At 45.9% G+C, this 14,638-nt stretch overlaps 1 protein-coding gene across 1 annotated transcript in view; it reads right to left on the bottom strand.

The window, feature by feature from the left end:
• Nucleotides 1–2,258: 2,258 nt before the first annotated feature.
• Nucleotides 2,259–14,638, bottom strand: part of lsamp (limbic system associated membrane protein) — a 109,261-nt gene continuing 96,881 nt past the window's right edge. Inside the window, exons 2-3 of the mRNA XM_034549046.1 lie at nt 3,307–3,451; nt 2,259–2,429 (exon numbers count right to left, since the gene is read on the bottom strand). Of these exons, the coding sequence (XP_034404937.1) occupies nt 2,259–2,429; nt 3,307–3,451 (316 nt within the window). The remainder of the gene's footprint in view (nt 2,430–3,306; nt 3,452–14,638) is intronic.

Genomic DNA, 14,638 nt, shown 5'->3' with positions numbered 1-14,638 from the left:
CTTACACACGGAGTAGAACAAAGACCAAAAGCAACCAGCTTAAATAAGCGGTGGATCGTTTATGAAGCAGGATTACGCGTCAAGACTCTCTTGTTATTATATTTAGCGTTCGGCATTAAGTTGTTTCCTCACACACAAAATACGACACAAAAAAAAAAAAACACGTCACGGTTCTCGAAGCGCGCGGCGATCACATTCGCGGCAATTGGCAGAAACCTCCGGCTTCGGCAAAACCGCGCCGCAATTTAGATGAAAAGACGCTGAACCGAAAAGCTCAAGGAGAAGATTTACACCCACGGAGCGGGGCGCGCGCACACAAAAGACGAGCGTAACAATGGCAGCTAAATTAAATGGGGGACTTTGAGAGGCGGAGCAGGGGGACGACGTATAGCAAGGGAGAGGAAGCCACAGAATCAATGTTTGGCTATCGCTGTCGCGTTAGCCGTGATGTACAGGGGCCGACGGGCGGAAAAACTCTGGAAGTCGGACGCGGGACATTCCAATGATCAAGCGCTGGATAATCGGACACAATGGATTCTGGGAAAGAGCGAGGCAATTTGCCACCACGGATCCAAAGGAGAGGAGCATCAATTCACATATTGACCTTTGAAAAATGCTATTAATGGATGGCTATCTTCACTTCGTAGACGGATGGGAAGAGCTCTCGTCGGCTATATTGCGTGTGGCGAAATTACACTGGTGCATTTCCTCCACTGGCGTGGTATTTATCTGGGGTTGGGCTTTCCCGTCAAGACAGTCAGTCGTTTTAAAATGAAAAGGGCAGTTAAAACACAAAACAACATTTGATTGATGAAACAATGCACCGTGGTGAAGTGTATCGAGCCAGCGATAGCAGCAATAGGAGGCTTGGCACTGTACATAAAGAGCACTCTGTGCGCGGCAACTCCCGTATTTCTTCTCGGGATAATGGACATATGACAGTTGAAGCATTTATAGCTTAAAGCAAAGTGTATAAATAGCTCCACACCCTCGCTATTTTTGAGCACTCAGGTGTCGAACTCTTATCTGTCAGGCGCCCCGTTTCTGACGGGTTAAGAGCAATTTCTGTCAAACTAGCTGGGATTTTTGGAAATTGAGGCAACGGAGGACATTTTGATTGATAATGAACTCTCTTTTTTCTATAACGGCCTTGGTGCGCAGCTCAGTATTGTTATTGTTTCTTATTCTTTCAGGGTCCCGAGCGCTGACTGGCAATTCCACAACATTTCAGAGGGGGGGAAGGGGGGGGGGGAACTAAAAGGGCAAAGTGTTCTGACAGTTTACAGATGGATGAATGAATAAATGCAAACAGTCAAAAGCCTGCATCTCCAGAGAGGGGAAGGAGTAGGGACAGTAAAATGAGTGGCAGGCGAAGGGATATTCTGATACTGAATATACACACACACAGAGGCTACAGAGCCCCCATAGGTGTGCGTCTGCATAGCTTAGCTTAGCATAAGGACCGGACACAGCCCAGCTTGGTCCAAAGGTCAAACAACATCCAACTACGTCACTGTCAGAGGTTGAGGCAGCAAAAACAACAGATTTCTTGGTAAATATAGTGCGCACTGAGGCATGTTATGCTTTGATTATGTAAATCGGTGAGTCATCATGGTAAGACATTTAATGGTGAGATTCTTAAAATGCACCTTTAAAAAATGTGAATTATTTATCTGGAATGGGATCACTATCAGCAGATTTTAAGTCACAATAATGGCACGATAGAAAAAAGGTTGAAAACTGAAAATCTTTGATGATGCTATATATACGTCTCCTCCGTCTCAGGAGCTTCAAACCCTTAAAACCAAAAGACAACTTTTTTGGAAACGTTTTCGTCAAGAAAGAAAATAAAAGTTAAATTCTACCCTGCGGGCCTCGGATCGAATCCTACAGCACATTCTCTCTCTCTCTCTTTGGCTCTCAACTTTCCCGTCGTCTCCATTCAGGAGAAATAACTTCCTATTCTTTGAAATGGAAAACTACCGCTCAAGGCTTTTCAAGTGCACTTAATATTCATTTGAACTGGAACAAGAAATTCTGTTGCTGTAGGCGGGCATTTGTGACATATAGCCCCCCCCCACAGTACATATTCATACATTTTCCTTGCAGAAACCTTAGAGGGACACATTTCAGCATTACATAATAGAGCGGTGGTGACGCTTGTATATGCTGCTTGTGTGCTGTCGGACAGTCATGCCTCTGACTCTTGAGTCGTTATGCATTATGAATATGATTTAAAATGTGTCGTAAGCCTCCGTTTAGCAATATGTGTTGATTTCCAGGTTTGTGTCTATGCAGCTGGCTGCTGGGTAGTTGCTTGTGCTTGTTGGGCGCCACTCACCTTGAACAATGAGGTAGACCTGCGAGGTCTTGGGCTGCTGCTTCGTCTGTATGGAACAAGTGTACGACCCCTCGTCATACACGTCCACCTACACAAACCATGCAAAAAGTTATTTGAATACGTCTCATAACGACATTTCTGTAGAGCGGCAAGTCTTCCTTTGTTTTGCATAAATAGTGCATTATTATTTTAACTAGAATTATCATAATTGCAAAAAGAAGGAATGCAACATTATTTTTATTTTCAGATCGCTCCGGGGTTCATAAACACAAGTTCTTCTTCTGACTTGAAACGATGCATTAAATGAATGAACTTATAACTTGTTTCAAAAGAAAAAAATTAACTTTCTGTTTTGATAATCAATGGTTGTGATAATAATACAAAAATGCCGCCTCATTTTTAATTGAAATGCTTGATTTATTGTTACACAAGGTATTTTGGGGGTGCCCAAATTCAATGAATAATTCAATATTTTCGGGAGAATACTATTGATATCCCTCTCATATTTTCCCATTCAAATATGAGTAACTTTTTCATCTTTGTATAGAACCAGGCTAGGTGTTTCCCCGTTTCTATGTTTTTATGCTAAGCTAAGCTAACCACGCTTCCTCCGGCTACCCATTTAATGAGCACACAAGCATATCTCCCGAGATGTTAAACTATTCCTTTAAGGATTAAGTTATGCCAGCAGTTTAGTTTTATGTAAAAACACCCCTTTATTATTTATGATGTCTCATCATCTGTTCATATGGTTGTGAAAAGCAGGGAGAAAGTCTTCCATCGAAACTTAAAAACAGAGCATTCTGACAACCTGCTGCATAAATAAATGAATGGATGAATATTTAAAAAATAACACAACTCTGAGGTCTTAAAAAAGTCAAAGCAGTTTATTAGGTCATGTTTCATAATTTCTGAATAGAAAAAATCAGTTTTCTGTAAACAGGTTGTCAGCAGGTCAGTTGTACCTTTTGTATGCGCAGGCTGTACTCCAGCTGTCCTTTAGTGACCAGGTCTACTCTGGGGTCCAGGGACCACTTGTCCTGGCCGGCGAAGATGATGTTGGATCGATTGAGCCAGGCCACCTTGGACACCTTGTCGTCCACGTAACACCTGCAGGGGGGTACAGAAAAGAACGAGTGAGTTGGAGGTTCTCGTGAGTCGGGATCCAGAGCAGAGGAGGCATGAAAAGAAACAGGCCGTGTCGTCTTGTGGGGATTTGTCGATAGGAAACAAATAACAGCATTTATGCGATCCCACAGAGAGGCTTTTAAAGTAAGGGTTTAAAGGCATAATCATTTCTTAAAGCAATGGGCCTGAGCTGGGTATACTGGTCCACAGTAGTGTTGTGTTTGATACTTGACCAGCAGTCCAGAGTCCAGTAAGCTCAGCGTTCTGAGGTCTAAAGTTGAGTCAATTTCTATTTCCCATCGTCAGTTCATCCCCTTCTTCCCACTCATTGGTTATCCTCTTGTTTACTGCTTGTTGCATTTTGTCAGAACATTACGCCAAGCGAGCTCGAGCTAAGACACGAGCCGAGCGTCTGCCTAATGAATAAATGTAAATGTGAGGAGACGTCGGAGTCAATGACAAAGGGTATCAGCGGCGATGCAAGCCGACGGTGTGATGATGCGGCCCGGGATGCAAAAAATTCCCGGCGGCTCCCCCGAGCCTTTGGAATGTGCACGCTGCTTTCGGAGAGTGTGTGTCGGGCTACAAAGAGAGTAGATTAGCAAAGTCAGTCGAGAGAGGCTGTGTTTGGCAGGTGACCCACGGGTGATGCACAAAAGTGGTGGTGCAATCACGCCGGCCTGTTATCCAACTCTGACATCAGGTTGTCAGAGTTGTTGAAGGCTTGTATTCACAGCTTGAGTCCCTGTTGATGTTCCTTCCCCTTTGTGTGCAGTCCAGATAATTCGCGCCATTTATCGACTCGCTTTTTGACATCAAACTTCTTCTTCCCTCGCGGCGAAGTGAACAAGTTTATCCCCGTTTTTCCTTTCCAGTGACTTGATGGTTAAGAACATCCCCGCAACTAAGAGCGCACACATTTTCTTCTAATGACGGAGAGCTATGTGAACAACTGAATAACAAGCGGACGAAGCACATGATTCAAATCCATAGTAGGTAATTTTTTTATGAATGTTGAGCTTTAACCCGCTGTAAATCACCCATGACTGAAAACAGTATTTCCTTTCCATGTGTGTTCACATTGGTCACAATGACCACGCCCCGGAGGTGGTATGGCGGATCGGATCAGAATCCAGAATCCAGAGACAGTCTTTGACATGTTGAACAGTGTTTGCAGTAAACCGGTCAACTGGATGGCTGCATCTTGTTTGTTTGTCACTCAAGCTTAGCTTCCTCTCCTTCCTCGTCTCCTACCGTGCAGTTAATGGGGGGAGGATGTGAAGAACGGTGACACTAGTTTTTTCCAGTTGTCTATTTAAAAAAAGACCGAGTATTTTGAATGATGTAGAAGACTGAGTTAATATTTGGAAAAATGACCTTACTAATTAAAAAGAAATCCTGAAGTTTGAGGTAAACATAGAAATATCTTTGGGCTGAAATTGTGACCACTTTTATTAATATTTACAAATGAGACTATTGTCCAACCCACGCCTGAGACGAGGCTAGCTGTTGCTTTCCGCCGTGTCGAGGGGGCCAACGCGGCCTGACTGATGCTTTCTGATCGCTACACGCTCACTCCTACTCAGTGCATTGTAATGAGATTATTCACGCTATTAATATGTAAATATGCTCCACTCTAAACTCCTTAAGTAGATTTGAGATCAAATTAAACTTGTGTCGAAAGTGGGTAATTGAAAAGGAGCAGCCATTGCTGTGATAGAATCCAGCGGAGGAAAATAGAAAATAAAGTAAACCTTTGAAAGAAAATATGGTAATAATGTCCAGAGAAACAGCTGTGGGGATTATATAATCAACATTTGTCAACAGCTGGTCATTAAATGATTGTGTCCTTTGATTTAATTCGCTGTCTCTCCTGTATTGAAACTCAATGATACAATAACCGTTATAATATAAAGTGAAACTGCGCACACGCAAAGCAGGATTATGTGGTACTTTTACATAGGTACAGTATCATTATGAAGCAGAAGGAGGGATATGTGCCTTTTATGTGTTTGCCAGAACTCTCGCCTCCAGGTGAAGCTCTTTCACGTCTGTCAGACAGCAGAAGTCTGTTTGTGTGTCGCTGAGGTCAAATCATTATGAATTTAAGCGCTTTAGATTAATCCAAAAGTTTTAAGCCAACACTGTGGGAATGTCCCTCATACGGTATTGTTCATAAAAAATATACAGGAGACGCCAGTAAAATGACATAATATTATTTATTGTCTATTGAGACGTATATATTGCCTTAACCAAAATGATAAATATAAATATGCATACTTTTATAAATATTTACCTACTTATTTATGTATCGCCACGGTACAGGCCCTCACAGAGCATACAGCACATGGATGTATTATATAATAAAAGTGATGAACTACAGACGACCATATCCATTATTACAGCCGTATACAGTTAGCAAGAAGCTGGCAGAACCAGATACGTCACATCGGCCTGGTGTCATTATGCCGAAGGAAATAACTCATAACATCATTTCATTTCAGTGTTTGTACTAAAATGTTGATTTACCTCAAAAACAATTATCCTCTGATTTACATACGCATTATTCTTTCATATCCATAGCCAAAGACTCATTGGCCTTGCCAGGAATGTTTCGGCTCTTTTGCCAGCGCCCTCACAAATTTCATGACAATCCATCCAACAAGTTGCTGAGACGTCAACAACTGGGGTTCAGGGAATCTCTAAAGTCGTGAGGATTCATCCTCGGGGCATCATGAAAGTCTGTAGGAAATTGCACCGATCCATCTATTACTGCAGGTGTCGAGATAATTTCCCTAGACTTTTGAACTGCGGGTGTCACTTGAGACAAAGTCAAGTCCTCGGCTTATGGGAACAATGAACGATCTGTACCAAAGTGTATGGCAAACCATCCAATAGATGCCACGGATGATTTATCAGGACCAAAGTGGTGGACAGAGTCGCTCTATTCCAATACGTCCAAAACTATCAAAGGACAACGTGATGCCCCAGCACTACTTTTAAAGCAATGTCATTGTGTAGCGTAGTATGACATTTAGATGTATTGTGGTTTTGATGTCAACTTCTTAGCCATGACAGGGTTCAGTTTATCCTCTGCTTTCGGGTACAAACATATCAAAAACAGCCTTCTATGATTTCCAACTGCCCTGCGGCCGCCCTCAAGATCTCCGGGCAAACATCCGTTTACCAAGCCACGAAGGAAGGAGGGAATAGAGTGAAATGCAATACGCATTCGTAGGATGCACCCAATTATCCCCTCTGCGTAAGTGAGACAAGCAGCTTTAATTGTGAATCGCACTCGTGGTGTGAGTGCGGCGGGCTCCTCCAAAAGCATCTCTGTGAGCTCTCGGATAAATACAGGTGACTGGGACCGTTAATCATCCAAAATGTTCCCTAATTGTATTGCCTCCCTTTCAGTTAGCGGTCACCCATACGCCGCGCCATATGGGTCAAAGGAAATAGATAAATAAACACACAACACATGGCGCTGTACATGCCACCACGCTCACGACTTCAATCACTGACACATTCTGACTCTCCAGACACTCTCCTCTTTCTATCTCATCTCTTCGCACCTCTGCCTCACCACTCCACCACTTCTCACTACCCTTGTTTTCTCACCCCGCGCCCCCCCCCAACCCGCGGGCCTCCATTCCTGGTCGCAAGTTTCTTCTCCCTTCTCATCTCTCCATCAACACTCTCGGGGTTAACAGCGGACAGCATGAAATAGAAATCAAAAGAGCGATTCATTGATCTGCACTTCAGATTGTGTTTCATCGCCACCTCTTGACCTCTCGCCCTCTTGCTCTGTCGGTCTTCACCCCACGCCTCCAAGGAGAGTCCCGCCAAACCCCCCGTGGTGCGGAGAGAGAGTGGAGCACTATTTCCTGTTCTCACTAATGAGAGACTGCCCAGGAAGCAGAGAGCTTCCTATCTCTTCTCGGAGCAGTTGTCTGCCGGTAGCTCTCGCTGTCTGCTAGCGGAGTAGCTGTCAAGGTGAGTCTAGGCAGGGCCGGGGGGTCCTCGGGGCTGTGTCTGTACTCTGCCGGACCGGAATGAGACATAAGAGCTCGGCCGTCCACGGCTGGCACGAACGTGAAAGGCACATCCAACAAGTCTCGATTCGATTGGAACAGCGAGCCCCGGTTGAACGCTTCGTAATGAAAATCCGAAGCGTTAACTTGTCTGTGGACCCTCACAATGATGCAGTATATATCTCAGCTGCGTTATTTAGCCCAGCATGACTTTATTTATTTGTATATTTGGCAAAGAAACATCTGCCCTTTTTTTTAAATATCACAAACAACATCTCCATGTTCGCAATCCTCTCCCGAGCCCGTAATCCTCTGCAGAATACATATTCTCAGTTTGTGAATGCGAGCAAATATTTGCTGATGCATTGAAATAAAAAGCCTTGTTAAATGGATTTTTTTATTATTATTTTTTACTAGGTTTTTACAAAGTGCCCGTTGTTTATCATTCCCCGCTGAGACCCGGGGAGCCGGGTTTACGCGGGGTCTGCCAGAGATGGATGCTCGGGTTGCTGTCCCCTTGCCGTGCTACCGCGAGCTCACTTGATGGATGCTCCGCCGCTCTATATTATAGTCTTTTTCTACCCCGCTGTGCTGTGCCGATATGGACTGGCCCAATAGGCGACGGCTGACAGGAGACTGTGTGGGCTGACAGATGCTCGGGCCAGAGCTGCTGAGCTGGGCTTGTGTTGACAGGAGGGCTGGGCTGAATGAATCCCGGCTGCGGGGCTAGCCGTGGGGCGAGGACCAAAGAGCATGCTCGAGCCAGGGAGTGAAACTGTAATGAGAGGAAGCGATGTGCAGAGACTGACAGAACAGCCACCGCTATCCCCGTCCAGACCCCATTCTCCTCACCTCACCTCGTCTTTTCTCTCCTTTTCGTCTCGCTGACAACTCTCAACCCATAACTAAACACTTACCCCCCCCCCCACCCCGTTTCCTCCTTGTTGTGCTTCTGTCGCTCACTGCCCTCCACCACCTTCAACCGCCTGCCTCCATGTCATTCCCCTCTCCTCACTTCTTCTATCTTTTTTTTTTTTTAAGACCACAATCAGACCGACAAAACAGACCAAGCCAGAGAAAGAGAAGCCATGCCCCACCCAGATTAAAGCAACACCAAGAATAGGGAGAGCGGAAACGTAAGCTGTGGGGTAGAAGCACAACTAAAGCTGCATACTAAATCAAAGTCAGGTCATCCCTTTATAGGCCTCAAAGCAGTTTCCTGTCCCAGATATTCCTCTGCGCAGCAGGTTGAATGCATTTCCGGTAGGGGTCTAAGGTTCATCCCCTCGGATCGGGCTTAACAGAACAAAGCATTGGTTTAAATTCACCTTCTACCTTCTTTTTCTCACATATAGCTAAATTTGTCTATGTGCCAATTAACACTTCAACGGGGATTGACGCCAGTGTGTCGCTAAGTAAGCGAGCTGCCGCGTGGAATCCAAGAAAAGACAACGAGACTTTCAAGGTAGGATGTATCGTACCCCCGGGGGGGCCATGCGGTTGCGCTTGTTTATTGTCACCATCTGCGTGTTGCGTTAATTGACATTAAAAAGGTGAAATCGTTTGTTAGGTCTTTGCAAATTGCCGTTGACGCACGGTTCACATTGATTATTGTGATTTTCGGAAAGGCGGGTGCTTATATCGCGTTTAAAGCTTTCCTTCCGCAGGTTTAACGAAGCGTTTAAAGAGAGGGTTGGTGAAGGTGATACGTCGAGTGTGATACACCGTCTCCTTTCATCAATAGGGATTTTTTTAAACAAAGCTGTTATAAACAGGAATAATACGTCTTGTGGGAACACCTGAAGCACACAGTTTGACAACCTTTTGTTCTCGTAATCTATCCGGATCCATCTCTCTATAACGTGTTGTGTACTTATTTATCTATTGACGACTCTTTACCATTGCTATTTTTGGTGAATGACATTGCTGGTAGACTTGTTGACTCTCTCCTTTCCAGTGCTTTCCTGTGTCTGTCTATCCCCTCGGGTCCACGTGACATTGAACAGCTGTTTAACTTCTTCTCGTCCCGCCATCAGTCGCCACGATCACTCGGAACATTGAAAGTCACCACCCCCGTCCCTGAAGGGGAGACCCTGGATCCCCTGCAGGGAGATCCCTGGTGATGTAATGGCACCAGAAGAGACTTGGGAGTAACCTTTGTTGCTCAGTTTGATTTATCTTCTCTGCTTCAAAGCCCCCCCCCCCCCCCCCAGACAACCACAGATCCTCATCTAATTCTCCAGTCGCGAAGCCCCTCCCTCTTGTTTGGCACGCGAGCGAGCCATTAATCAGGGGAGGGATGATTGTTTTGAGACTTGGCCAGCGGACCTGGCGGGGGGAAATTATTCATCCAAAAAAATGGTTACAAACAACTCAGGAATTTGCTTGATTCAAATTCGCTTGGCACAGGTGGGATTTCAGCCCTGAGGCCCCGAGTGCCATATATATGTGTGTGTGTGTGTGTGTGTGTGTCGTGTCAGGTTTCTGAAGCAGCTCCAAGTAGATGTTGTGCTCGGGCGCGCCGTGAAGTGGAAGGCTTTTAAAATCTGGGCAGCAGCTGTGTGGCGTGGGCAAGTAGAGGAAGGGCGTAGGCCCCCCCCCCCCCGTGCATTGCCGGAAACCGCCGATCCGAGTTCACGCCGTACCGTGTAGCCCATCCAGGGAGAAGTGGTCGCATGTAATGAGCGGGTGACAGATGGCGCCTCGTCCAGGCGTAGGCAGGAGGATCTATGGCGAGGCCATGGCTGCACCTATTAAACCCTTATGTCCCTCCGTCACATCTTCCACTTTTTTAGTGTCACCCTCGTCCTCCTTCCGTCTCTCTCTGCTGTGTTCTGTACCTTCCCCTCCCTCTCCGTCTTCCCCGATCATCCACCCTCCATCCATCCTCTTATTCTGCACCTCTCCCCATTCTTTGCTCGTTCTCCTCCTCCTCTTACTGCTCCCCCGCCCCCACCATACCGCTGTGATCTGACTGTACACTGTATCCTTCGTGAACCTCGTAATGTTTTTTTCGAAAAGGCTCGTATTGCATCGCACGGAGATATCTCCGCATCTGTATTTATGCCGATATGAATCCGGGCTGTCAAGTGCCTGACGAAAGTGTCTTAAGTATAGGGGAGCGACATAATATATCCTAATGTAAGCCACGTGCCTCCTATGGCTGCAAAATTATACTCATTACGACCACAATTACCAGCTACAGAGTGGAGACCCCTTCGCCGCCCACACACAACACAGGGTGTCAAATCTCACCACTCTGCACATTTACGTCTTATGCGATTCATCACCGTGTTCCGCTTTGGTGCATTACGAGCAGAAAAAGGGGGTTGAATCAGTTTGATTCAGAGGGGTGGGGGTGGGGAGTCTTAAGTGTTGAAATGCTCCAAACCTAGCTGCCTCTTCTTAGTAGTCTCCGAAATGAAAATGCAGCACATCATAAATTCCGTCTGAAATGAAATAGGGCTTATTTGAATGTGTTGGCCCGGCACACTATTTATGTGTTTTTCGGGGGGGAAAAGCTACTGATAATGTACAAAGTAGAACTACAGGGACCTGCACTACATCTCAACAACACGGATTCCACCGGAATCCAATAGAGCTTTAGCAAAAGCCCCCTCAAGTCACACAAAAAAATGAGTTAGGAGCTCTGCTACCCTTTTTTTTATTACTCCCGGTGTTTTTACTTCCCTCTCACGAGGCGACACTTTTCAAGCGAAGATCTTTCAATAATCACGGTGGCAATCAGAGAGTTTCGGTGCACACAGGTCGCTTTTCCCGGTTTGAGAATCGGCTTTCATACCCTTCGCCACGCTAATCAGCATTTCTTCTCCCCCCCCTCGAGGTTTTAATCTTTAAAAAAAGAAAAAGAAAAGCACAGCCTTTTATTAACTGCATCCACAGCTTCAAAAGGTTAGCCAGGCAACGGAGCGGCGGCCCCGGCATATGTCAAACGCCTGACTGACAGGTGTCACGTCAACGGAGAAGGCCAGAAAGGTCTTCTGTGGTTTGTTGCCTGGCATGGAATAGCAAATACAGGGGGGCTCTGAAAGGTGAACGTCTCTTCTTCATATATATATATATATATATATAAATATTATAAATATCACACTTGGGCCCGGCTGCCTGTATCATTTAACACCAGGTTATTACCACCTCCTCCCACAGCCGCGGCAAACTGTCACATGGAATTCCAATGTTCGCGCTACGCGAGAGCAAACCAACGATGAACGCGGTTTGGGGAAATAAACAAAAATATGACGGATATGAAATGTGACGTGCGTACATGTCACGGGAAATATCTCCGAGACGTTCTAGAGACTCACTTTGAGCCCCTTTTGGTTGCGATCGTGTGATCTGCTCGGTATTAAAAAAAAAAGTGTCTCGAGATACCTCCGGTTATGATTTGATGCTCTGCAAAATGAATTGCAGAGCCCCCGACAGAAGCTTTGTAATCCAGCCTTTTTAAATCCAACACGGGGTGGTGTTTTCTGTGATTATTTATCAATTTTTTCTTCTTCTTCTTTTTGAGTTCCATAATCGCATCCTTTGCTTTTTACTTTTTACATGAAGCAGCTGCCCGTAGAAACATATTGTGCATTAATAAAAATAAAAATAAAACTACTTTGTATGGTAATAACACGCAATAGGCTACCGGATAAAACTGTTTCACAAATGCCAGAGAATGATGGTGAGTCTGTTGAATTATTAAATGTTCTACTTCTGATTTTACAATTTACTATTGGGTTACTTTTATCTTCAAATCCAAGTATTTATCCATAATAGAAACACAAAGAAAACCTCTACGCTCATCTGCTTCATCGGTCCGGTGAAGATGTGTTTTGACCAGCTTTAACCAACAGTGACAAAAAACAAATCCATTATATTCTGATTTTAATTTGGCTAAATCCTTATGTGAACGAACTTTTGGCAGAAAGTACCGCGTTCGTGAAATATTGCATCACTCTTGAACTGCTTGAGAACGTGTGTTTTCAGGGCTTTTTAAAAAAAAAAATGCCATTATTTTTAACACAACCAACATGAATAGAATACATCTTCACACCTTCGCTAACACCTTCGCATTGGAGCAGCGAGCGCGCTCCCTGCTCTGCATTCGGAGGCAATTTGTGGGTCCACGTGAGCACCGGTGACTCGCCTCGTTCACTTAGCATCCTTTACGTACGTAGCCATAGCAACGGTAGAACAAGTAAGTGGTAAATGGTCTTGTGTTGAACAGGACGCCTCTTCCCATCCGTTTATAGAGTGTGTTAACATTCACCCATTCACGCACCCGTTCGCACACGGATGGCAGAGCATCATGGGGGTGTGGGGGGGTGACGACACTTTGACGAATAGGGACCGGGGGAATCGAGCTGCCGTATCTCCTGAGTTACGCCTAACGTGTCACAATTCCAACATATACAATTATATCATTATTTTTTTTAGAGTTTGCCGTTCCACCGCACTTAGCTCGTTGCTTCGAGCGGACCCCCCCCCCCCCCCCTTCTCTCACTGCTCCCCCGCCCGCTGTGATCTGACTGTACACTCCGACTAATTTAAAAGCCCCCGCATGCCATAAAAAAACAAAAGGGTTCCGATTCAAGTCAGGTCGGAGCGCTTCTTTTCTATAAGTGATCTTTAATTACTCACTTTATGCTGAGTCGGCATCTGTCTTCCGATCCAGAGGACACGTGGCGCCGTGAGCCTAATGGACTTTGGCATGTAGATGTAGATCTCAGTGTCCCCCCCCCCCCGGTGCCCTAACATAATCTTTCATAACAAGGAGGCCATTAACAGTACATTTCGGGCGTGGTGATATATGAAGCGTAAAAATCCACGGGTTGGTTCATCAACGCGCCCGTGCGGCAAAAGCGCGGCCCGAGAAGTGCCGTTGGCTTCTGCTGTCAAAGTCTCTGCTTCAAAGTAATGATATTTCAAGACCATAATTCATACTCAGTCGGGGGGGGGGGGGGGTGCATGATTGTATGTACATGTATCTTCATGTGTCGTTTAATTGCAGAGCGGATGTCTAAGAGAAACTTTTTTTATCCCCTCGTCACCAACCAGAGACGACTCGTCCAATACATACGCTTTCAAACCCCCAATGAACTCCTATATTGGGAAATACTGGAAACCGCTGCAATTACCAAAAGCAGGGAACGTGCCCACTTAATTATTTCCTTAATAAAGTCCCGTTCATTGACGTGCGGCGTGTCGATACATTGCTCTCAGCAGTCACAGTGAATGAATAATAGTCCTCCCTCGAGTGGCCACAACTGAAGCCTTTTGTCAAAACCTGGCAGTAGCACTTTCTGAGAGAGAGGGAGTGTAACAAAAGGGTGAGACAGCGCTGATGTATAACTCGCGTAACAATAGCTCCCGGTCCAGAAAAGAAAAAAAAAAAAAAAAAAGGGCCTCGTGCTCTCGGGCGCCCGTCATGTGTGGCAGCTCGCGTGCCGAGAGAGAGAGACATGCCTGCGAGCATTCTGGGTAATAATGCGGCGATGCGCTATAATCATAACAGCGGCCGACAAACCTTCTCCGAGATGGCATAAACAGACAATCTGGCTGGATGGCCTTTTAATTGCTTTCTTGTCTGTGTGTAGAGCAATGAGAAAGGAGGAAGGGGGGGGGGGGGATGGAACTGGAGATGGGAAAGTACTAGGGGGTGTGGGGAGGAGGGGGGGGGGGGGGGGGGGGGGGGGGGGGGGGGGGGGGGGGGGGGGGGGGGGGGGGGGGGGGGGGGGGGGGGGGGGGGGGGTGTTGTCTTGAGGAACTGTTCCAGCAGATAATGCAATGCAACTCTGACAGGGGGAAAGGGATGAGAAGGAGAGGGGGGGAACAGGAGGAAGGAGAATCTGTTTTTCTGGGCTTGAAATCATCCCCTTCTCTTCTTGCCATATATACACAGAGAGAGAGAGAGAGAGAGAGAGAGAGAGAGAGAGCTTGAAGCGTATAATCATGCTAAAATACTCAACTGACGCGGAACTACAGGCGGAAGAATGTAATTTCACCACGGCGGCGGTTTGATGAAACTACGCCACCGTTGTAAAACTGGAGGGCAAACGAGGACTTGGGGGACTCTCTCTTCGTCTTTTCACATCGTACTTGCTTTAATACAGAAAGCTCCCGCGTC

The sequence above is a fragment of the Cyclopterus lumpus genome, chromosome 13 (assembly GCF_009769545.1).
Source record: "Cyclopterus lumpus isolate fCycLum1 chromosome 13, fCycLum1.pri, whole genome shotgun sequence".
Lineage (NCBI taxonomy): Eukaryota > Metazoa > Chordata > Actinopteri > Perciformes > Cyclopteridae > Cyclopterus > Cyclopterus lumpus.
This window is presented reverse-complemented; position numbering and strand designations above follow the sequence as displayed.